This window comes from Mustela nivalis, assembly GCF_964662115.1.
Source record: "Mustela nivalis genome assembly, chromosome: 10".
In the NCBI taxonomy this organism is placed as follows: domain Eukaryota; kingdom Metazoa; phylum Chordata; class Mammalia; order Carnivora; family Mustelidae; genus Mustela; species Mustela nivalis.
This window is the reverse complement of record NC_139029.1, coordinates 39328430-39354784: the sequence shown is the minus strand read 5'-3', so window position 1 is coordinate 39354784 and position 26355 is coordinate 39328430. Positions and strand designations below refer to the sequence as shown.

Below are 26355 nucleotides of genomic sequence, written 5' to 3'. Positions count from 1 at the left end.
CAAACTAATTCCTCCAATAGTCTCCCCATCCCTGTTAATGGCAGCTCCACTCTTGTGGCAAGCCAAAAATCCTGGTGTCAACCTAGACTCCTTTCTTTCACATGCTATAGTTTGACCTTTGAAATACAGTATCATATGACACACTACTACTTAACAATATAAAAGAAACAAACTACCAATACATGTAACAACATGGATGACTACAAAAAACATTATGATGAGCTAAAATAAAGCCAGACAAAAGAGAATACATAAGGTAGGACTCTATTTACATGAAACTCTCCAAAAGAAAAATCTGTAGTGATAGAAAGAAAATCAGTGGTTGCTTGGGGCCAGCAGCTGGGAGTAGATACTGGAAGAAAAAAGGAATCTTTCGGATGATATTAATGTTCAATTTCTTGATTGTGGTAGCAGTTATGACTAAATAAATTTCTCAGTACTCACTGAACTTTACAATGTACACATTTTATGGTATATTAATTAAATATACCTCAAAAAAGTCTATTTTAAACATACATATGAAAATTTAATCATTTCTCACTGCCTCTCTATCCCAACTGCTACTCTGTGGGAACCACCATCACCTCTCTTCTGAATTACAATAGCCTAACTAGTTTCCCTGCTTCTGTCCCTGCCTCCTACATTTTATTCTAAACAGAGTGGCCAGAGTGATATCCTTAAAAAATCCCATCGCGTTACTCCTCTGCTCAAAACCCTCTAATGGCTTCTCTTTTCGGTAAAATTCAACATTCCTTTTTTTTTTTTTTTAAGATTTTATTTATTTATTTGACAGAGAAAGACAACAAAAAAGGGGACACAAGCAGGGGGATTGGGAGAGAAGCAGGCTTCCTGCTGAGCAGGGAGCCTGAGCCCCAGGACCCTGGGATTGTGACCAGAGCTGAAGGCAGACACTTAACAACTGAGCCACCCGGGCACCCCAAAATTCAACATTCTTACCATGACAGAGGAGGCCTCCCATGATCAACTTCTCTGTTACCTTGTAAACTTCATTTCCCACTACCCATCCCCATGATTATTTGCATTCCAACTAGAAATGGCCTCCCTACTGTTCTTCAAATGTGGCAGGCACACTCTTTTGCACTTACTATTTCATCTGCCTAGTAATGATGTACCACCATCCCCAACAAAGCCTTAAAGCTTCTTCCTTCATTTCCTTCAGGTCTTTCACCACCATCCCAATGAGTCTTTCCCTGGCCACTCTCAAATTTCAAAACCTCCCTCTACCTATACACAATCTCACTTCATTTCATTTTCTTCTTTTCTGCTTTATTTTTTTCTCCCCAGGATTTAGCACTCCCTTATTCATACTTTACTAGCATACACACACATACACACAGTATAAGTAACTTTTTATTTCATTGGACTTTCTCCTCTACCAGATGGATGACCCAAGAGGATAAAGAATTTTATCTGTTTTGTTCACTACTTTATCCCCAGAACTTAAAATAATGCCTAAAATGGATGTTGAACAAATGAATGTATCTCAACAAATTCTAGCTTTCTCTTTAACAGTTGATAGTAAGTAGAATTTGCTTTAGAGATGTCAACTGATACTTTTATTTGCTTTAAAAAATTCCAGTAAATGAAATAAAAACTTCAACATATTTAAGCATATGCTACTATATATCCAGCCAAACTTGCTTTCAATTCTGATCAAGAACTAAGAACAGACATTGAAAGCTTATCAAATTTTCAGAGATTTTAAGTAAGGACCTATGTGAAATAACTCTCATTATTGCCAAGAATATATAGAAAGAGGTCCTGGTGAGTTCTTTACAAAAGCCAGATAATGCCATGTTGTCCGAAGCTCCCCTTACTATAACAGTAGAAAATAATCAATCTGACAGTCTCAGAACTAAGAAATCATTTTAAAAATACATTTAAGTCTTATTTACACTTGTTATTTAAATCGTTTCAGGAATTAAAGGAATTGTTTTATAAGCAAGTCACATGGAATATTTAACATAAATAATCTAAATAAATCAGAAGGTACAGGTGTCCTTGCTCTAGAGGTCTGAGTCTCCTCTCTTTCAAACAGGCAAACAAGACAGCTTCCAGAAGTCCAAAGGAGTTATCTCCTTAATAGCGGCAGAGGAGAGAATTCCATACTGCAGCCTTCACCTGCATCTAGGAACTATTACCTGAAATGCATTTAAGTATTCACCTTTAATCAAGTACAGAGTTTCAGCATGGGGATGTTACCTGCTTTAGCTTATAAAAAGCATTATATAGTCAACCTAAAAATAAAGGCCCTGTGCTTTCATAATATTTTAAATGTTCTAAAAATTTAAATGCATGGAAAATTTCAAGAAAGCATCATTAGTTAAGCAGCCCTGAGTAAAGAGTATGACCAAACACCATGAATATTTTAAGAATGCTTTTCCTAAAAGCATCAGAGATACCACTATTGAGTTGTATTGGTTTGTCTCTATCACATACAAGCTGCATCTTTCATTTCTAGGAGTCAATTTCTTAAAAGTGAAGAACAATAACTTCAATATACTATAGCAATGGAAGGACAACAGCTGTCTCCACATCTTACATAATATACCTGATCACTGTTAGACCCCATAACCAAAACATTTTTAAACTACAAACTTACTTAATATTTATTTACAACGGTATACCTAGCATCTATCACAGTGCATTGTCACTTGTAGTTCAGAGAAACTGCTAACATCTCCAAAGCTTCTAAGTTTCCCGGACGGCTTTAAATGTAAAATAGAGGTTACTCTGGATAAGCAAAATAACAAAAACATTAATAGCAAAGCTAATAAACACTTCTAATAGATGAGAGGTACATTAGGACAGCATCATTAAAATCGGCTTTTATGTGCTGCTTTAGAGTTTTCAAAGCAAGATGAAATGAGAATGATCATACAGTACCTTACCCTTTCTACCGGCAAACCATAGCATGCAATGTCGAAACATAGCAGTGGCAGATGGCATGGGTGTTATTAACTATAAAAAGGATAATAGCAGAGAAATGACGGCTGGCAGACAAGACACAGAAATACAGATGAAATGAATGCAAACTTGCAATTCTTGAAGCAAAGCAAAACCTTTAAGCCAAAGGCTGCCACTAGCTTCAATTTAATTTACATTTTGAGTTCCACACTGACAAACACTGCAACCTTCACAATCAGTCTTTAGACTCTTCATGCAGAGGCAGAACCACACTCCTCGATAAAAGATCAGCAACCTTCTGTAAACACAAGCCAGCAGCAGCAGCAGCCCATTACTCTCTCCCTTCACTGATTTTTATCCTTTAAATGTTTAATCTCCAATTGCAGTGTGATCCACAGTCGTCTCAAATAGATCTGTATCCACTGCAGATACAAATCCCTGCCTAACCTGCAGTACCACTTCATCCAGAACGTTCCCGTGCACTCATTCATGCAGGATCAGTTGCAAAACCATTCAAGTCATCCAGCAAACACCCAAAAGAGGGAGGAAAGAAGCAGTTAGGGCTGTGAAGAGAAAGAATCTCTTCTTTTAGCTCACCCTGGAAATGGAAGGTTTTCTGATCAACAGTTATTGTGAAGGTGCTGTCGTCCTCATCGTCTATACCAATCACAGCTCCCTGTGAAACAAAGAGCAAAATCCCAATAAGGCAAACAATGACATCAGCAATATTCACTACTGCTACAGCCCTGGAATGCTCAATGCATGGAGGACATTGGCAGTAGGCTAGACACAGAAAGGGGGAATCATTTGCTTAGCGAGGAAGAATTAAGAGAGGGGATGCCAGAGCACTGTTAATACTCTGCACAGCTACCTTTTATCCTTGCATAAGGGGCATGGTTGCGGTGAGAGAGGGAGGGGACAAATATAGAAGCTGAGTCTAGAATCTATGTTCAAGAGTCAGCCACTGAGCTTTTCTGAGCTTTGGACTACTCTCTAAAATGGGGAGCCAGAAACCTCCACCACTCCCGGTTATTGTGAGGCCAAAGAATGCAGGTCCTCTTCATCGGCTGCTTCCGTTTACACTTGTTAGTACAGAAATGCCAGGTGACACTTGCTTCAAAACATGGTCCCAATCACTTCTTCCACATGTGCTCCCATAACCACTCACACATGGCTCTGCACCTTCCGCTGCAGTGTGTTTATACATCTGCCTCCTCCCACTGAACTGCCATGAGATCTTGAAAGTCGAAGACTGTATTATTTATTGATACATGACCTTCAAGTATACACCCAATATGAGTTTTTTTAAATAAAAGCACGAACAATTCCCCAAAAGATGGGGGAGGAGGAGACTGCATTTATTTATAAGTTGTTTGTTTCAAGAAGGTGGACAGGATAAGTTTCACATTTTTAAATATTTGTATTCAATTACAAACAGCCCATTAAGACACAGGAATTAGAAGACTGGAAGCTATGCAACACAGGAAGTGTACTGGTTAATGTTCTTAAGAAACAAGTGTCTGAAGTATTTCAGAGAAAAAAGCTAGGGAACATAACATAGGTAAAATGCCCCAGAATGGTAACAAAAGCAGCAGCATGCCAGGACTGAAAAGAATCAAGGGGCCAAAATACCTAATCCTATGAATAAAGGCTACTCCGTCCCAAGAGGATTAGGTAACAGAGCTAAACATTTGTTAATCTCTTCTCAGAGGTTGTCTAGATAAACCCCAACTCTATCCAAATCCCATCAACTTGAATTATCTTAGTTATTCCTCAGTTTCAGATTGGGTTGGGACTTTTATCCTTGTTTTCAGTTAAGTGTCTCCAGATAGTATAACAACGATATAATGACTTACTCAAGGTCACACAATTAATGTCAGAACCAGAACCACTGGCATAGTACCAACTTATTCCATGACAGCAAACAAAAACACAAGCTCAGGGAGTAAGCATGTGTGGGAGCAGATCATTCTGGTTAACTTAATTTTGTGGTTACTGAGTTAACTTCTAATTTATGATGTATCAAATTTTGCTAAGTTACAACTGAATACAAAAATATGTGCTAGATACAGCTCTAGAGTATATAGCAATAGTCCCTGCCCTCAAGGCATTAATGTTGCAGAGGAGGAGATAAAACATGCAAGGAGGTGAACATGATACAAGGTAAAAAGTGATCCTCTACACGGGTAACTTTGAAAACATTATGCTAAGTGAAAGAAGTCAGTCCCAAAGGACCATAAAATTCCATTTATATGAAATGTCCAAAATAGGTAAATTCATAAAGACTAACAGTACATTTAATGGTTGCCTAGGGCTGGGGGGAGGGATAGAAGTAGGGTAACATCAGGAGTGACTGCTAAAGGGTATGGGTTTCTTTATGAAAACATTCTAAAATTGATTGTGGGAATGGTTGCACAACTCTGTGAATACACTAAAAACACTGAATTGTATGCTTTAAATGGGTGAATTGCACCGCATGTGAATTATATCTCAACAAAGCCATTATAAATCACCCCAGTACCAAATGTTTACTCTTTCTTTTGGGTCTCTTATTGTGAATTTATCAGTTATATAGTCAACTCAGACGGAAACCGCTAGGTTCTACAAACATTCTCCTTCATTCCATCACCACAAGTTGTGTTCATTACACCTCTGAACTATAATCTCAAATATGCCAACTCTTCTTCATCCCATGAACTGCCAATGCCCTAATTCAGGCTCTCATCACTACATGCTTCATAGGCAATCTGTCTCCTTTCAGTCTGGCTACCTTTTAGTCCAGTCTTTGCTATTGCCAGAGTAGTATTTCTAAAGCACAGATTCTCAAACGAGACAAAGATATTTAAAAGCTTCCTTGAAATAATGTGTAAAGTCAACATTTCTTCATAATGCCATTCAAGATTATTCAAAATCTGGCCCAACCAACCTTTTCACCACCATCAACCAGACCCTTCTACCTTTCCACACTCTAGGGGAAAAAACCAAACACACCAAGTAATTGCACTTTTTTAAATGTTCTTCCTCAAGCTCAATTTCCAACCATTTTTCAAACAAAAGCAAAACGCTGTATCTCCTCCTAGCTACCACCTCCCATTCCTGGTAGGGTATGTAACTGTATCAGTGGCTCTTCTTCATCTAGCTTTCCCAGAGGAGCTTTTTGGAAACTGTCTGCACCTTAACCTTTCACCCACTCCTGTACTCTAGCTTCTTTCCCACCTACTACAACCACGCATCACTACTACCAAACTATACTCACAGGTCTCCATGACCATTTCAGCACTCTCCAGTTTTGTCATATACCACCAGTAAAAGGCACTGTTGCTGCTGCTGACCACTTCTTTTTTGAAACTCTCCTTCAATGACCCTTAATGACCTAAGCTGTGCTTCAGAAATATTTCTACCTAAATACCTGTGACAACCTATACAGGAGGAAACATTCTTTTCTTGCCCCTTACACTTTTCCCTTCCTCTATCCAAATGCTTCTCTGAAGACCCTGGAAGCTAGCTAACAACCTCCCAGTCCCATCAGGTCTTGCCATTACTCTGAACATTCACCCACACCTATAATCATTCTTGCCTCCTTTTCTACTTGTCACATGAAAAAAGAGCTCCATACCCTATCACCATTCCTTAGGTCTCTCACTCTACTAATTGTCAACTTACTTGACTATTGGCTCTTTCTAATAGCATTTACACATGTTCAAATTCTTTACCCTGTTGAACAACAGCAATCATTTTCAATTACACGTCTTCCTCCAGCAGTTCGCATACCCCTCTCATTCGTTTCCAGTCAAGATTATTTAGACTTGCCCAAACTCCTGCCTAAATATTTTTTAACCTCCCATTCCTTGTAGGGTATATAACTGTATCAGTGGCTCTTCTTCACCTTCAAATAAGGGTACCATATGACCTGATTTGCCTGCGACAGTTCAATTATTCCTTTTGTCCTGGTAATATAAGTAACAGCGTCCTGGTTAAGGGTTATGGTCACTCTGCCATAGCCTAGCCTACAGTGTCCTTGGTGATTTGCTCCATGCCTACCTCTCATCTCTTACCAAATGCTACAGCTGGACAGCTTGAGGTTTACCAACTGCCCCAGATTCTCTTCTGCCAAACATCCATCCTTTCCCTTTATTTGAGTTTAAACTATTAATTTTTTACATCTGGCAAAGTGAAACTCCTTTTGCTAATCCACATATAAAATAATATTCTGTTGTTAAGTGAAGTTCTTTACTATGGTAGTCCATCAAAATGCCAAAGTTTTATTTCAACCCTGCTTCCATGGCCCACTGTCCCAACATAATAAAAGCATGTATGTATGTGTGCGTGCGCGCATGTGTGTGTATACACACATACATATTTTAGTGACTTTTCATGATTTTTCTTCTGAAGATAAGAGATGATTCAACCTTTCAGGTTATCAGTACTTGGGCTAACCAAGTAACATGCTGCTTCAGGGTCACACTATCCAAGTTCAAGATAAAAAGTAACTGGGGGCGCCTGGATGGCTCAGTGGGTTAAGCCTCTGCCTTTGGCTCAGGTCATGATCTCAGAGTAGGAGGATAGAGTCCTGAATCGTGCTCTGCTCTGCAGGGAGCCTGCTTCCTCCTCCTCCTCTCTCTCTGCCTGCCTCTCTACCTACTTGTGATCTCTGTCAAATAAATAAATAAAATCTTAAAAAAAAAAAAAGAAAGAAAGAAAAGAAAGTAACTGGAACTGGAGTCTAGTGCAACCAGATGAATTTCCTGACTTTCCCTCTTCTCCTCTCCTCTATATACACAAACATATTTCAGACATGAGTCATAGTTTTGATACCAAAGAAAATTTTACTCTCATGGCTTTGAGGGGGAAAAAAAAAAAAAAAAAAAAACCAACCCACAAAACAGAGTTCTGGCTATTTTAGAGCCAATCTCCCTTTGCAAGAACAGAAACTGCGTCGGTAAACTAGAAATAAAAAAGAAATGATGACTCTCCTCTGGGACACAGATTGCTCACACAACTCCTAAAAGGAAGGTAGACAGTGCTAAGAATACACAGCACAGCTACTCCCACAGTAACTTCACAATCAAGTATTTTCTCTCCCTGGTGAAATATTAGAAATCTCTTACACTCATGTAACACATTTAAATATGGTGTTGGAGATTTAGGCAGAACAGGTATTACTCTTAGAAAACTGAAGCTCAGAAAGGTTAAAAAAAAAAACACCAAAAACTGCAACCTAAAAAGCAGGAGAATTGAGGTCTTACAATTCCTGATTCAAAGCCCTCTCTTAACACTGCATTATTATAATAAGCAACATTCACTAATTACTTCTACACATTTATTAAATGCCTATTCTAAGTCAGGATCATTAATAGCCAGGGAATGTAAATAGGAATAAAATATATCTCTGCCCTAGAAGAGCACATCACCTAGAGGGAAAAAAGAGGAGTCAACAAAATGGAGGGAAGGAGGAAAGCTTGAGGTTTAGCCTGCTTACCAAAGATGCTGCTGCATGGAGGACCTACTTTAACATCATTCATTGATTCAGCGAGTATTTTATTCTAGGTAATAGTAATAGTACAGCAAACAATTTTTTTCACTCAATATTGAAATTTGTTCATGTTAAATAAGTAAATACATATATATACTTTATACATATACATACATGTTTATACATATATACATACATATTTTCCATGCTGAGAATATATGTAGGTACATACACATTCCATTTTGAGAATATATATATATATATATATGATGAGGGAGCAGGAGGCTGGCTGAGGACAAAGCAAGAGCTGGCGCCTTGCAACCCCCCCCCCTTTTCTTCATCCGCTCCCCTCCATAGGTGTAGCATTCCTCAGGCACCCCTGACTGCCATAAAGTGATAAATAGTTAACTTGCTGAGATCACAATCCTTCAAAACAGGAGTCTCCCTTGGTTTGCAAATGTCCTTGAGATTACAACAAAGAAGTTACCTTATCAATAGCCCAATCTCCAAGGACACAGAACTCAGTTTCTCAAGTCAAATGTCACCCTCCCCTCCATAAAACCTAAGGAGGTGGAGGTGGAAGGAAAAGTAAATAAAGTTAAATTTCTTCTAAACCTAAATCTCATTAACAAGGATGCTTGATAGCAGGAATGTAACTTTCCACCAGACTCCTAATTGTCTTTACTTGATAGCAACTAAGCCTTCAATATCCTGATAGTATTATTTGCCCCAATAGCCCTTCTGAACACCCCTTTGTCCTCACCTACCCAACTCCTGTGTATATAACCAACCACTCCTAACAACCCGGGGCGGCAGCCGCATCTCTGCCTGCCCACGGGCCCTGTCCCCGTGCTTTAATAAACCACCATTTTGCACCAATGACGTCTTAAGAATTCTTTCTTTGGTCGTCGGCTCCGAACCTCCTCACCCCACCGAACCTGACTTAGGTTCTGGGACTTCATCATATATATATATATATATATATATATATATATATATATATATATATATGTGTGTGTACATTTTACTTGCTATGTAGTATTCCATTATATAAGTATACCACAATGTATCAGTTCTCCTATGCAGAACATTTAGGTTATTTTTAATTTTTCCTATTCCAATAATGCAGCAATAACCATCACTGTATGTCTCCCGGTAACACTTCTATAAGAACGTGTCAAGCATATGCTCTGAAATGGAATAGAATTCTGTCGGAGGCAGGCCCCTGGCCAGGGTGGCCTCCATCATTAAAAGATGGCGCCTGGCTAGTTGCCAGGTTAGGATTGCCTCGTGAGACTAAGCAGAACGCCCAAAGAGGAAGTAAACAGCACTGGTTGCTAGCGAAGTTGTTCATTTAGGTGCACAGCCTGATTCGCTCCCTCCTGTACCCTGCTCGCTGATTGGTCATGTAAGCATATATAAGTGTGTAGACTTGCAGAAATAAAGAGAGAGAAGATGCATCCAAACCAGGGTTCTTGTCGTCCTTGCGGGGGAGGGCGATAAATGGCGCCGGCACCCGGGATCTAAATAAAGGAATCTTGCAAGGTAATCCACAGGAAAGCGGGGAGTAAAGGTCCACAGGTAAGTGGGGACATTAGCCACGTTCAAAAGTGGGAATTCCGCGGTAAAGCGGGAGTAAAAATAGAAAAACCTTGCAAGGGAGAAGTCCACAGGTAAGCGGGGTAAAACCACGACAAAGGTGGTGGGAAACTTGTACAAGACCGCAACAAGAAGCGGGGCGGCCATAGAGCCGGGATTTTCTTTCTTTTTTTTTTTTTTTAAGATTTTATTTATTTATTTGAGGGAGAATGAGTGAAAGAGAGCATGAGAAAGGAGGAGGTCAGAGGGAGAAGCAGACTCCCCAAGGAGCTGGGAGCCCGATGTGGGATTCGATCCTGGAAGTCCAGGATCATGACCTGAGCCGAAGGCAGTTGCTCAACCAACTGAGCCACACAGGTGCCCCGAGCCGGGATTTTCTTATCGAAACCGCAGGTAAGCGGAGAAGGGACCACGATCAAAGTGGTGGGAATCTTGTACAAGTCCGCAATAAGAAGCGGGGCGGCCTTAGAGCCGGGATTAACTTGTACAAGTCCGCAATAAGAAGTGGGGCAGCCTTAGAGCCAGGATTTAGCGAGTCCGCAGTAAGAAGCGGGGCGGCCTTAGAGCCGGGGATTTTACAAGTCCACAATAAGAAGCGGGGCGGCCTTAGAGCCGGAATTTAGCGGCGTGTCTTTAACGTCCGCGTCTGTTGTCTGTGTGTTCATAATGGGATCTGAAGTATCTAAAGTGCAGTTGGAAGGGTCTTTAGAAGACCTGCTGAAAGCCAATGGAACTCCACTAAAAGCAAAAACTGCTCGGGCCTTTTTGAATACAGTGGAAAAGGCGGCTCCGTGGTTCCTAGATGAAGGCTTGCTAAACATACCTCAATGGGACCATTTAAGGGAGGATTTGAAGAAACCGAATGCTTTAACTCTTTCCCTCAAATTTAACATAACAAAAGCACAGGCAAGGGACATAATAATCTCCTGCAGAAATTGCGTGATCTTACTACCTGCACCGTCCTTGGGGGTTAATCCTAAGGGTTTGTTACCTAATCATATATGGCATATGGATGTCACATATGGTTCATAATTTGGAAAGTTAAGATATGTTCATGTCTCTGTAGATACCTGCTCTGGAATAATTTTCGCCTCAGTGCATTGGGGCGGGGGGGGGGATCCAGAGATGTTATCGCCCATTGCCTACGAAAGCCACGCCAATTACAGACAGATAATGGTCCAGGCTACACCTCACAACCCTTTAAAGCCTTCCTACAACAACCTGACAATCACTTGATACATGGAATACCCTATAACCCACAAGGACAGAGTGTTGTGGAGCGCGCGCATCTTACAATAAAAAATGCGCTTTATAAACAAAAAGGGGGAATAGGGGACACCTTCAGGTCCCCTAAAGATAAGCTCAACACCATTCTCTTTATTTTGAATTTTTTAACGTTAGACAAAACAGGTAAATCAGCTGCAGACAGACATGCAAGTGATGCTGCTGCTTCCCCTAAGCCTTTAGTACTTTGGAGGGATATCCTCACAGGAAAGTGGAATGGACCAGATCCAGTGTTAGTATGGAGTAAGGGGGTCTGCATGTGTTTTTCCACAGGAAAAGGAGGCTCCAATTTGGATCCCAGAGTGGCTGGTGCGTGCAGCCTTGCCTCCAAACACCAGTCATGATGCTGAAGATGCTGATGATAACTCTGGGGATGCTACACCTCCTGAGGCAGACTCAAGCCAGAGAGCTGTGAGCAGTGGTTAAAGCATGGCTATATCCTTTACCAGTGACTAACTCTTCTTTCATATTCCCTCCTCTCCCTTTGATGCATGGCAGGTCTGTAACTTGCTAGGAGCATGTACTGATATCTCAGCAGTGTCCATGTTAAATGGTGGCAAATTCCTCAACTGTTCTTATAAACAAAATGACTCTAGTACCTTTGAGACAACAGTTAATGTGTCTTGACCCAATAATATTACTTATCAGCCCACTCCCATATGGGTCTCGCCACCATTCCTTTTCCTCGTAACAAATGCTAGTGAGCTGAATGGTACGTTGAATTACACTAAGAATTGCTACCTTTCCCAGTGCTGGAATGTCACGGCCTTCAAGCTGGCTGTGATTATGCGTATCCCTACCCATGTTCCTATCCCAGTTTCCATTCCAGAGGACAAGTTACCGGTGGTGCTATCCAGAAAGAAGAGAGATTTTGGTATCACAGCCGCCATTGTGACAGCATTCGCTATATCTACAGCAGCTGCCACGGCAGCAGCAGTCTCGCTTGCTGCAACTATACCCCCTGCGGAAGCTGTGAACACCCTTGCAGAAGGAACGGCGGCTGCCCTTCAAACATAGACGCAGATCAATGCACATCTGCAAGCAGGAATCCTGATAGTCAACCAGAGAGTGGATTTGGTTCAAGAAAAGTGGACATATGGGGGGCCCTATTGGGACTGGGATGTATAGGACCCTTCCCGGCAATTTGTGTAACTCCCATAGCCTATACTAATATGAGTGACTTACAGAATGTCTCCTGACAGCTCTCCCAATACTTGCGGGGGAATTAGTCCGCAGAATTCCAAAACTATACTCAGCACCTGCTACTAGGCATAACAAGGATAAATAACACCAGACTTGAGCTTGCAACCCTCCCAGAGATAATCAAAACATTGCAAGATGTGTTAACCTTTACGAAACAATGGGCTAGCGTAATTGGTCTGATGATAATCCTCGTAGTGGGCTTGATTCTGCTAGTATTTGGAGGCGACAGCAACATAGGCAACAGCAAGCCATGGTGCAGGCCTTGTTAGCCATCGAGGCTGGAACATCCCCCCAAGTGTGGCTAAGTATGCTGGATCAGTAGTCAACAACGGGTAAGATTGGTGGGAGAAATATACCAACCTAAGACAGGACGCAGATCATTGATATCTGCCGTCTGATGACGGGTAAGGATATTCCCCGCCACTGACAACCTAAGACAGGCACGATCCCTGCCATAAAAGAAAAAAGGGAGAGATGGCGGAGGCAGGCCCCTGGCCAGGGCGGCCTCCATCATTAAAAGATGGCGCCTGGCTAGTTGCCAGGTTAGGATTGCCTCGTGAGACTAAGCAGAACGCCCAAAGAGGAAGTAAACAGCACTGGTTGCTAGCGAAGTTGTTCGTTTAGGTGCACAGCCTGATTCGCTCCCTCCTGTACCCTGCTCGCTGATTGGTCATGTAAGCATATATAAGTGTGTAGACTTGCGGAAATAAAGAGAGAGAAGATGCATCCGAAACAGGGTTCTTGTCGTCCTTGCGGGGCGAGGGTGATAGAATTCCACTTTTATGTGGAGCTGGGCATCCTTTCAACTTTACTAAATACTCCAAACTGGCTCTCCTAAGTGGTTGCACTGATTTATGTCCCAACCAGCACTGTATTGATTCAGCAGAGTTCCTATACCCCCTAGTCACTAGCCAACACTAAGTATAAACAGACTTGATAAATTCTTGGCAACATAACAAAAATACTATATTCCTGAAGTTTTAATTTGCATTTTCTGTTATCACTGAAAATAAGAACCTGGCAAATGGCAAACATTTATTGCCATTCTTATTTCCTCTTACATGAATTGAGTGTGCATATCCTTTGTACATTTTCTTTTGGGGTATTCTTTGATCTTTTGGGGCATTCTTTTTGTCTTTTGTATGTGTTCTTCAGGTTTTATCTTTTTTATCCATTTGTAGGATTTCTTTATATATTCTGGATATTAATCCTTTGTCAGTTCTACACAATGTAAATATCTTCTCTTCTGTCCATGGGCTATTTTTCTCTTTAACTGTGGTGTCTTTTGGTTGGTGGTAGTGTTCAAAGGTTTTAAAATTTGAATGCTGTCAAATCTATGAATCTCTTCTATCATGGTTTGTGCTTTAAAACACCCTATTCTGTCTTGACATCATCATTCCATACAATTCTTATAAAAATGAATTTTCATTTTATACCTTTAATACTTCTGGAAATTTTTGCATATAGCATGAGGTAAGAAGTAAATTTTATTTTTTCCATATGACCCAGCTTCATTTACTGAGTGACAATGTCTGACTTACAATGCTGTCACATTCTAAACTCCCACAGTTGTGTGGTTCTACTTCTCTTCTGTGCCACTGATCAAATCCTCTCCCCATATACTAAGACTGTATCATTTTAATTACCAGTTTCATAAAAAGCCTTAACATCTGGAATGGCAAGTCCCCCAACTCTTTATTCTTCAATTTTTCTTGCCTCTTTACCATTTTAAATGACTTTCAGAATCACTTTACCAAATTTTTTGATAAGCCTACTTGTGGTTTTAACTGAATCAAATGTCTTTACAGATTTAAAGGAAATAAGCATATACATGATAGAGTCTAACAAGCAGGAACAGTATAGAGCTTGTTCAATGTTCAGATCTTCCTTTAGTCTTGCAAAGATGTCTTACAATTTTCCTCCATCAAAGGAGTACATTTCTCTTGTAATACATATCCCTAATAACGTACAGTTCTTATTATGAAAAATTTTTAAAGATTTTATTTATTTACTTGACAGAGAGAGACAGAGAAGAGAAGGAACACAAGCAGGGGAAGTGGTAGAGGGAGAAGCAGGCTTCCTGCTGAGCAGGGAGCCAGAGGCAGTGCTGGATACCTACACCCCTGACCTAAGCCAAAGGCAGATGCTTCACGAACTGAGCCACCCAGGTACCCCTATTATAAATATTTTTAAATAAATTTTTCCTAACTGTCTGCGGGTCATATGAGGAATGCTATGTTTTCTGCATATTGATTTCATATCCAATAACTTTGCTGAAGATTAGTCATTTAAATAGTTTTTCTGTAGATTCTTGTGAATTTTTTTCTAAAGATTTATTTGAGAGACAGCACACGTGAAGAGGGCAAGCAGGGGAAGAGCAATAAGAGAGGGAGAGAATCCTTAAGCAGACTCCCTACTGGGCACAGAACAGACATAGGGCTTGATCCCAGGACCCTGAGATCATGACATGAGCCCAAAATCAAGAGTTGCAGGGCACCTGGGTGGTTCAGTCGGTTAAGGACCTTCAGCTCAGGTCATGATCTCAAGGTCCCAGGAAGGAGTCCCACATCAGGCTTCCTGCTCAGCAGGGAGTATGCTTCTCCCTTTCACTCTCCCTTTGTGCTCTCGCTCTCTCAAATAAAGAAAATCTTTAAAAACAAACAAAACAAAATCAAGAGTTGGACACTCAGCTTACTGAGCCATCCAGGTGCCCCAGGATTTTTTTTTTCTACAGACATCATACCTGCAAATACCAATAATGTTTTATTCTTCCCTTCCAATCCTTTTCCGTGAATTTTTTTCTCATTCTCATGTTACATGTTTGTCAGGACCTATAGTACAGTTACAGAAACATCATCGGCAAATACTCATTTTGATTCTTCCTTCCAAGCCTTTTCCCCTGTCTTTTGTCTTACAGCATTCACTGGGCCCTCCAGAGTACAATATTTAAAGATGCAGCAAAAGCAGCCACCTGTTTGCTGCGGATTTTAAAGAGAAAGCTTCTAGTTTTTCACTATTATCACTGGTAGCATTGTAGCCAATGCCCCTCACCAGGTTAAGACTATTCTTTTATTCCTAGCTTGCTTGACTTTTATAGCATGTTTTCATTTTAGTCACTGCTTCTTCTGCATTTATTCAAATGGTCATGGAGTTTTTCCTCTTTTGATCTATTAATATGGTAAATAACTTCAACTTTAAAATTAGCATCCGAGACTCAAAATGGATGAAGGACCTCAATGTGAGAAAGGAATCCATCAAAATCCTTGAGGAGAACACAGGCAGCAACCTCTTCAACCTCAGCCACAGCAACATCTTCCTAGAAACATCGCCAAAGGCAAGGGAAGCAAGGGCAAAAATGAACTATTGGGATTTCACCAAGATCAAAAGCTTTTGCACAGCAAAGGAAACAGTTAACAAAACCAAAAGACAACTGACAGATTGGGAGAAGATATTTGCAAACGACATATCAGATAAAGGGCTAGTGTCCAAAATATATAAAGAACTTAGCAAACTCAACACCCAAAGAACAAATAATCCAATCAAGAAATGGGCAGACGGTATGAACAGACATTTCTACAAAGAAGACATCCAGATGGCCAACAGATACATGAAAAAGTGCTCTACATCACTCGGCATCAGGGAAATACAAATCAAAACCACAATGAGATACCACCTCACACCACTCAGAATGACTAAAATTAACAAGTCAGGAAATGACAGATGCTGGCAAGGATGCAGAGAAAAGGGAACCCTCCTACACTGTTGGTGGGAATGCAAGCTGGTGCAACCACTCTGGAAAACAGCATGGAGGTTCCTCAAAATGTTGAAAATAGAACTACCCTATGACCCAGCAACTGCACTACTGGGTATTTACCCTAAAGATACAAACGTAGTGATCTGAAGGGGCACGTGCACACAAATGTTTATAGCAGCAATGTATACAACAGCCAAACTATGGAAAGAAACTAGATGTCCATCAAAAGATGAACAGATAAAGAAGATGTGGGATAGGGACGCCTGGGTGGCTCAGTTGGTTAAGCGGCTGCCTTCGGCTCAGGTCATGATCCCAGCATCCTGTGATCAAGTCCCACATCGGGCTCCTTGCTCGGCGGGGAGCCTGCTTCTCCTTCTGCCTCTGCTGCCACTCTGCCTGCCTGTGCTCGCTCTCTGTCTCTCTCTCTCTCTCTCTCTGGCAAATAAATAAATAAAATCTTAAAAAAAAAAAAAGAAGCTGTGGTATATAGACACAATGGAATACTATGCAGCCATCAAAAGAAATGAAATCTTGCCATTTGCGACAATGTGGATGGAACTAAAGGGTATCATGCTTAGGGAAATAAGTCAATCGGAGAAAGACAACTATCATATGATCTCCTTGATATGAGGTAGTGGAGATGCAATATGGGGGGTTAAGGGGGTAGGAGAAGAATAAATGAAACAAGATGGGATTGGGAGGGAGACAAACCATAAGTGACTCTTAATCTCACAAAACAAACTGAGGGTTGCTGGGGGGAGGGGAGGTTGTCGAAGGGGGGTGGGGTTATGGACATTGGGGAAAGTATGTGCTATGGTGAGTGCTGTGAAGTGTGTAAACCTGGCGATTTACAGACCTGTACCCCTGGGGATAAAAATACATTATATGTTTATAAAAAATAAAAAAATAATAAAATAAAATTAACATCCTAGTATTCCCAGAATAAATTCCATTTGGTCATAATACCTTTTGTTTATACATTAGTGGGTGTGGTTTGCTGTATTTTGTTTAGGATTCTGACATCTCTCTATGTATTTATAAGATTTTATGTGTTTATTTGAGAGATCAAGCAAGCGGGACAGAGGGCATGAGCAGAGAGGTAGGGGCAGAGGGAGAGGGAGCAGACTCCCCTGCTGAGCAGGAAGCCTAACTTGGGGCTCAATCCCAGGACCCTGCGATAATGACCCAAGCCAAAGGCAGACCCCAATTGACTGAGCTACCCGGGCACCCCTTGACATCTACATTAATAAAGGAAAGGACTCTGGCCTAAAAATTTCCTTTGTTATTTTGTTACTTCATTATTTTCTAATTTTTAAATTTAATGCTTAGTTCATTAATTTTCAATCTCTGTTTTATACTAACTTAAGATAATAAATCATAGATTGCCTTAGGTGCAGTTTTAACATGTGGTCCCTTCATTATTATTCAGGTTTAAATATTTCATAATTTGCATCATGAAATCTACATTCAACAATGAATTATTTAGAAGTATGTTGTGTAAAGCAATGAGTGGCTACTGTTTCATTAAGGGATTTCTAATTTACACCACTGCTGATAAAGAATGTTATCTATGTGATACTGCGTTTTTATTAAATTCTTTTTCTGTAACAAATAATTTTTCTTAAAGTCTATTAGGTCTCATATTAATACTGTTTCCAAGCTTTCTTTTGGCCAACATTTCTTGGCTAACATTTCATCACCTTATTTTTAATTTATATTATACACATTCAGAAAATATAATAAAGTGGTATCTATGTACCAATCACAGATATTAAGCAGAAGTTTACATGTTGCCCAAAGGAGGACATTTTCAGTGTCAAATTCACAGAGATGATGCTTGCAAAAAAGCTACTGAATTTAAAGGCAGAAATCAACAGAGTGATTTTTCATAATGAAATAACAAAACAATAGACAGAGGCTCTTACAAGATGCAGATCTAAGGGGACAAAAGTGAAGACATTCTTTTTATTTTTTTTTTAAGATTTTATTTATTTTATTTGACAGAGAGAGAGATCACAAGTAGGCAGAGAGGCAGGCAGAGACAGAGGGGGAAGCAGGCTCCCTGCTGAGCAGAGAGCCCGATGCAGGGCTCGATCCCAGGACACTGAGATCATGAGTCGAAGGCAGCGACTTAATCCACTGAGCCACCCAGGCGCCCCTTAAGATTTTATTTTTAAGTAGCCTCTATACCCAGCAATGGCTTGAACTCAAAACCCAGGATGAAGAGTTGCACCCTCTACCAACTGAGCCAGCCAGGTACCCCCAAAAGTGAAGACATTCTTGAACTTACACATTAACCTAAAAATGCCTTTTTGTATCCACTCTAAGATGGCAATGATTGTAAGATGAATCCCAAAGCCTGAGACGTTACCATTTGAAAAATATAATGTACAGTCGATTAAATAAGGCACTACCAAAAAAGAGCCAGCGCTATAACTATTAATAATCCATGATAATACACTGCTGACCCCTCTTATGATGGACTAAAAGAAAACAGATGATGTATCCCTCAGGGAAAATCAGTTAACTCTGATGACCAGCACAACTGGTAAATGGAGTACTCACTTCACTGGGCTGGGTAAAAATTGTTACTTGAAGTCACATGTGGATTAACAGTTTTTGAAAACTCACAATACATTCAGCATGAAAACTCTGTTAAGTATAATTCACCCTACTTTGGTGATTCCTAAGGCCCTATAGAATTCTTCTGAATCTGAGATTCATTTTATCAATTAATTACAACACTAACCACCAGTCATTAAGAACCTAAGTCCCAAACAATGTGTTGGAATACTTTTTATTACATCAATTAATTTGATATTATAATTCTATGAGTAAATAATATGATGCTCGTTCCAGAAAATAGGACTCAAAGCTAAATAGCTGAGTTGCCTGAAGACACAAAGCTAGTAAGCAGCAGAATCTGGACTTGAATTCCATTTCATGCATGGCGTCTTGTTTGTCTATATTACATACCACCTTTTTAATACTGCTACATTCCCTTTTGTGGATTTTTCCTAGAAATATCAATGTTTTATTTTGGATACTATGGGAAGGAGGGGGTGTCAGGGGGGTGGAATTAGACCCCAGGTCTCAACCAACATTCTACTTTTCTATTAAGGCGAGGGCACCACCTAGTGGCATACACTTTGCCACCAATATAGTCAAAGACCATAAAAATACTGGCAAGGAAATGGTTTTTCACTGTTCTGCTTTCCTCCACTTGCTTTCCTACACAACCTTATAACAATCTGGGAATGTCTAAATTAACTCCTATAAATCAAAAATAATAGAGAAGCCTGGTAACACTAAGGATTAAACAAGAGTTTTGTAATAAGACAGAAACAAATTCAGTCCCAGATTCAGTATTTACATCATGACCTTGGTAAGTTACTAAAAGTAGCTTTAGTCTGTCTCCTCCTAATGCCATTTACTGAACAGGATTATCATAGAAATTTACATGTGAAAATCATCCATACAGTGCTTGATCCAAAGAGCTTCCTCAGTAACTACTGAATCCTTTCTCTATTCTTTATTCTTTTACATAGTCTAAAGCCACATTATGTGTTCTGCTTTGTTTTTTAAGTAGGCTCCACACCCACCTTGGAACTTGAATTCACAACCCGGAGATCAAGAGGTGCATGCTCTACCGACAGAGCCAGCCTGGCGCCCCTTGCTTTTTCCAGAAATCATACCACACCACTGGCTCAATCTGTGTTTAAGATAACTTCCATAGTTCTTTTCTATGTAAGCTATAGTAAAGGCAAATTCCATAACTGTTATTTTTATAAATATACAAAATCAACAATAAGCATTTTTTTTGAGTACCTACTTACTATGTACCAGGCACTGTGACAGTGGATGGGAACTCACTATCTGGGTAGGGAAAAGAGAAAAAATGTGTAAAACTGTGCAATACGTGCTTTCATTGACATATGTAGCAAATGCTGAAATGATAGAGGAAGACAAAGTCTGTTAAAAGGATGTGGATCAGGGTCGCCTGGGTGCTCAGTGGGTTAAGCCTCTGCCTTTGGCTCAGGTCATGATCCCAGGGTCCTGGGATCCAGCCCATCGGGCTCTCTGCTCAGCAAGGAGCCCGTTCCCCCCATCACTCTCTGCCTGCCTCTCTGTCTACTTGTGACCTCTGTCTGTCAAATAAATAAACAAAATCTTTAAAAAAAAAAAAAAGTACCTCCCTTAAAAAAAAAGGATGTGGATCAGGAATGCTACACAGGAGGCGGCACATTTGAAAAGTCTCTAGAAGATGAGCTCACCAGATATGGGCATAGAATTTTTGATGTAAGAAAAAAAAAGAAAGAATTTCTGATATCGGGATATCAGAAGCATGAGGAATGAAGAAACACAATGAGGGAACAGAGAGAAGTACAGTGTGGTTGGAACACAGTCTGGGATGGATGAAGAACTGGGGAGAGATCTGTGGCACACATCAACGATAGCTCAGTAAGTTCACCTGAAATCTAGATGATAAATGCATTACCTATCACCATCATATCATCATCACCATCAATTAGATATGTAACTATGTGCCAAATCCTGTAAATAGGTAATTGCTAAGTCTCACAACAACCCTGCAAGTTAAAGGTTATCTTTACAGAGGTTAAGAAATTTGCCCAATAGCACAGAATCAGTTAAGGGGTAAAGCTGAGAGAGATTCCACCCCAGGTCTCTGACTCTTTCTACTACACTAGTGGTTCCAAACTTAGCTGCTCAACAAAATCACAAAACAAAATGTTTTAAAAAATAGGTTCTAGACCCTATTCTGAAACAGTGTATTTAAGAGAGTAGGACCTGGGAACCTAATTATAAACAAACTCTCCAAATGATTCATAAACAGGGAAGCTAAATGGCAGTCCAACTTTTTAGAAAATACCCCAGAGACTCTTAAAACAGACACACATATACACACAACTAATTAACAGCTTCCATCTATGTACCAGGTGCCCAATCCTCACAAAATTCTTCAAGGGTATTATAATCCTCACTTTCAAGAGAAAACTCAAACTCAGGATGCTTACAGGTAACTTCCCTCTTCCAGTCAACAAGGGCAAAAATAAGATTCAAACATAGGTATGTCTGGTTCTTCTCCATCATGCTGCATGGTAAGCAGAATTCTTTAAAAACAAACAAACCAAAAACCCCCTAAATGATCCTTGCCCCTATATAATGCTATAACGTCTTTCCCTTTTGGTGTGGTTAGAAACCTATGAATAGGATGAGATATCTCTGAAGTGATCAGATGTGATATTACAGAATGAGTTATCATGGAGTGATCAGGGCAAAAGGGAGATTATCTGGTGTTAATCACAGGAGGCCCTTTAAAAGGAGTGGCAGAGGCAATCCTGTCTCCTAAAAGGAGTGGCAGTGTTTTCTACAGCTGGTAGCAGAATGGGAAGTTAGACTCAAAGCAACAGAAAGATGAATGTACCTGCCCTGTTGCCTTGAAGAAGGGAGGGGTCACATGACAATATGGGCAGCTTTCAGAAACAAAGAACCCAGCTGACAGCAAGAAAACAAGAACCTCAGTCCCAGAGCCACGTGCAACTGAATTCTGCCAATAACCTGAAAGACCTTAGAACAGATTCTCCCTTAGATTCTTCTCAGAGCCTCCAGGTAAGAACCCAGCCCAGTCAATACCTTGATTTCAGCCTTGGGAAACCTTAAGCAGAGAATGCTTTTGAAATATCTGGTCTATAGAACTGTGAGATAATAAACAGATAAAAGTGTTTCTCCCCACTCCCTAAACCCCCACCTGCAACAGGCCCCAGAGGATTTTTAATTGTGGTAATACAAGATTTACCATTTTAAGTGTTCAATTTTGTGACATTAAAGTACATTCATGCCACTGTGCAACCATCATCAATGTCCACCTCCAGAACTTTTTAATCTTCCCAAACTAAAACTATGTACCCATTAAACACTAACGCCTGGGACGCCTGGGTGGCTTAGTCGTTGGGTGTCTGCCTTTGGCTCGGGTCGTGATCTTGGGGCCTGGGATCGAGTCCCATGTCCGCGGCTCCCTGCTCAGTGGGGGGCCTGCTTCTCCCCGTCCCACTCCCCCTGCTTGTGTTCTTTCTCTGTCAAATAAATAAATTAAATCTTTAAAAACAAAATAAAACACTAACTCCCCAATCTCTCTTCCCTCCAACCCCTGGAAACTACCATTGTCTATGAATTTGACTGCTTTAGGCACCTCATGTAAGTAGAATCATACAGTATTTATCTTTTTGTGACTGGCTTATTTCACTTAGCATAATGCCCTCAAGATTCATCCATGTTGTAGCAGGTGTCTAAATTTCTTTCCTTTTTAAGACTAAATAATATCCCATTGAATGTATATACCTCCTTTTGCTTATCCATTTATCCACTGAATAAAGACTGAGTTGCTTCTAATTCTAGGCTACTGTGAGTAATGCTGCTATGAACATGGGTGCACAAGTATCTATTTGAGTCTGCTTTCAATTTTTTTTTGGATATTTATAAAATCAGTGTTGTTTTAAGTCAATTCCTTATCTTAAAAACTGGTAAGTGAAATGAAGTAATCAAGCACTTATCCTGTTTATTTGATCTGCAGCACTGGGTAACCAAATTCACGAAGAGAACTCCTTATAAAATATTTCTGATAAAAATTAGAACTAAACGGGGACGCCTGGGTGGCTCAGTTGGTTAAGCAGCTGCCTTCGGCTCAGGTCATGATCCCAGCGTCCTGGGATGGAGTCCCACATCGGGCTCCTTGCTCAGCGGGGAGCCTGCTTCTCCCTCTGCCTCTGCCTGCCATTCTGTCTGCCTGTGCTCCCTCTCTCCCCTTCTCTCTCTCTGATAAATAAATAAAATCTTTAAAAAAAAAAAAAGATTATAATTAAAAAAAAAATTAGAACTAAACGATGAAATATCATAATTTTGCAACCCTTGGATAAGCTGATGAAATCTAGGTACTGAGCATCAGTAGCTGCTAGTATCAATAAGAAGCAAAAGCCAAATATTATGTACCTCTTGATAAAAGAACACACTCACCTATAGCCTTACCAAAGGGATGAAACCTGAGTCTTATCTACTCTCTGCATCCAGTTGCCAATTTGCAGGAAAAGCAGAGGGCAGAAGAGTATGCAGAATTACAGCTGTATGCAATCAGTGTATGGAAAACTCCTAAAGGTCCTATTGGATTCTTCAATACATAAATTACAAACAAGAGGTATCAGGTTAAAAAGAAGGGCAAGACAAAGTACAGATTTTGGGAATATAAATTCAAGAAGTGATTACTATAGATAGAAGAGCGGTTAAGGGGCGCCTGGGTGGCTCAGTGGGTTAAGCCGCTGCCTTCGGCTCAGGTCATGATCTCAGGGTCCTGGGATCGAGTCCCGCATCGGGCTCTCTGCTCGGCAGGGAGCCTGCTTCCCTCTCTCTCTCTCTCTGCCTGCCTCTCCATCTACTTGTGATTTCTCTCTGTCAAATAAATAAATAAAAAATCTTTAAAAAAAAAAAAAAGAAGAGCGGTTAATTTAAGAGACAGGGAGGGGCCTGTAATTAAATGAGGCACATAAAGAGGCTTCCAGGGTACCTGCCAAAATTCTATTTCTTAACCTGGGTTAACCTATTTCTTAACCTGGATGGTAGTGACAAGGGTTAATAATTAAATTATAATAAAAGAAAAAATAGAGACACCTGAGTTGCTCAAGTCAGTTTAAGCATCTGCCTTTGGTTCAGGTCATGATACCAGTGTCCTAGAATTGAGCCCCGTATTGGGCTCCTTGCTCAGTAGGGAGCCTGCTTCTTCCTCTCCTCCCCACTCAAGCTCTCTCTCACTATCTCTGCCAAATAAATAAATAAAATATTTTAAAAAGAAAGAAAAGGGAGGAAAAAAGGAAAGAAGAGAAAATAGTGCTTAAATGTAACAATGAGACAGCCGCCCAAACCCAGACTGAATCCAACTGACTGAGCAATCTCAGTACAGCTCTGCCAAAGTGGCCCTACTTAGCTATCTCAAGCCAAGAAAACAGTTAATGCCAGACTGGGTGGTGACTAAGGTCAGTAAAAAATGCTTAGAAAAGCAATAAAACCAAGACGACAAAAGAGAAACCAAGGGGGGGAAAAAAAGAAACCAGTATAATAAGCTGAATTTTTTCAAATCTATATGCTATCACATATACAACATCTGCTCAAAATAAGCCTGTCTCACTTCCATCCTGCAAATTCACCATACTTCTATCTCAGCATGAGAATTTTCCCATTAGATTTGTGCCTTTGGGTGCCAGTTTCAGATGGCAAGGTAGGAAGATCCTAAACTCCTCTCCTCCCATAAACATACTGAGCCTACAGTTACACATGATACTTTCCTCTTTTAAAAAAAAAATACCTTGGCAGGGCGCCTGGGTGGCTCCGTGGGTTAAGCCTCTGCCTTCAGCTCAGGTCATGATCTCGGGGTCCTGGGATCGAGCCCTGCGTCGGGCTCTCTGCCCAACAGGGAGCCTGCTTTCCCCTCTCTCTCTCTCTATGCCTGCCTCTCTGCCTACTTGTGATCTGTCAAATAAAAAAATAAAATATTTAAAAAAAAAAAAAAGACCTTGGTTGGGGTGCCTGGGTGACTCAGTGGGTTAGGGCCTCTTCCTTCAGCTCATGATCCCCACACATCAGGCTCTCTGCTCAGCAGGGAGCCTGCTTCCCTTCCTCTCTGCCTGCCTCTCTGCCTACTTGTGATCTCTGTCAAATAAATAATAAATAAAATCTTTTATATATATATATATATGTGTGTATATATATATATATATATGAGAAATAAAATGTAAGGAGTTAAAGAGAAGATCCTAATAAAAATCCTTGTGATATTCAAGAGAACCTACATAAGATCATCAGCTGATTTTTCAACAGAAACTTCACATCACAAGGGAATGAAATGTTGTATTTGAAGTGCTGAAAGAAAAAACTTCCAACTAAGAACTGTACCCTGCAAAGTTATCATTAAAAAGTGAAGGAGAGTTTTCCAGACAAGTTAAGGATAGAGGAGATCGTCACTAAACTGGCCTTTCAAGCATTATTAAAGTGACATCTTTAAGCTAAAAAGAAAAGGCACTAACAAGAAAACATGTAGAAATAGAGATCATATGCATAAGGCTACCACATAGTAAAGGTGATGGATTAACCACTTTTATAGCTATTTTAAAGGTTAAAAGACAAAAGTAGTAAAACTATAATTACAAAAATTAGTTAAGGGAAACAAAATTAAAAGATGTAAAATATGACATGAAAAACACAAAACTAGGTGGGGGTAAATATAGTTTTTACAAAGCATTCAAATTTAAGTTGCTATCAACTTAAAATACACTGCTATATATAAAGGTTGTAATATGTGAAACTCATGGAAACCACAAAGCAAAAACCTATAATGAGAAAGGAATCTAAACATAATACTAAAGAGAGACATGCAACTATACAAGGGTAGAGAGCAAAAGAAAAAACAACAGAAAGAACTACAAAAATCCCCAGAAAACAATCAACAAAATGGCAATAAATACATACTTATCAATAATTACTTCAAATGCAAATGAACTAAATTCTTCAATCAAAAGACAAGGAGTGGCTGAATGGATAAATAAAACTAGACTCCTTTATATGTCACCTGAAAGAAACTTACTTCAGATCAACGGACACACACAGACTGAAAGTGAAGGGGCGGAAAAGATACTCTGTATAAATGGAAACCAAAAGAAAACTTTACATCAGACAAAATAGACCTTAAAACAAAAATTGTAATAAAAGACAAAGAAAAGTATTACATACTGATAAAGGGGTTAATTCAACAATACACCATAACATTTGTAAACATTTATGCACCCAACACAGGAGAACCAAAATATATGAAGCAAATATTAACAGACCTGGAGACACTGACAGCACTACAATAATAGTAGGGGACTTCAAAATCCACTTTCATCAATGAATAGATCATCCAGGCTGAAAATCAATATGGAAACACTGGCCTTAAAAGACACATTAGAGGGCGCCTGGGTGGCTCAGTGGGTTAAGCCGCTGCTTTCGGCTCAGGTCATGATCTCAGGGTCCTGGGATCGAGTCCCGCATCGGGCTCTCTGCTCAGCAGGGA

The 26355-nt window shown here is 40.1% G+C and overlaps 1 protein-coding gene across 10 annotated transcripts in view; it reads right to left on the bottom strand.

Moving 5' to 3' along the window:
- The window catches only part of OSBPL9 (oxysterol binding protein like 9), a 174690-nt gene that overhangs the window by 111493 nt on the left and 36842 nt on the right, over positions 1–26355 (bottom strand). For 7 of the 10 annotated variants that reach the window (XM_082688426.1, XM_082688427.1, XM_082688423.1 and 4 more), the window contains exon 3: positions 3526–3604. The exons of the other annotated variants lie outside the window; for them this stretch is intronic. In XM_082688426.1, coding sequence (XP_082544552.1) covers positions 3526–3604 — 79 coding nt within the window. The remainder of the gene's footprint in view (positions 1–3525; positions 3605–26355) is intronic. 10 annotated transcript variants of the gene reach the window in all.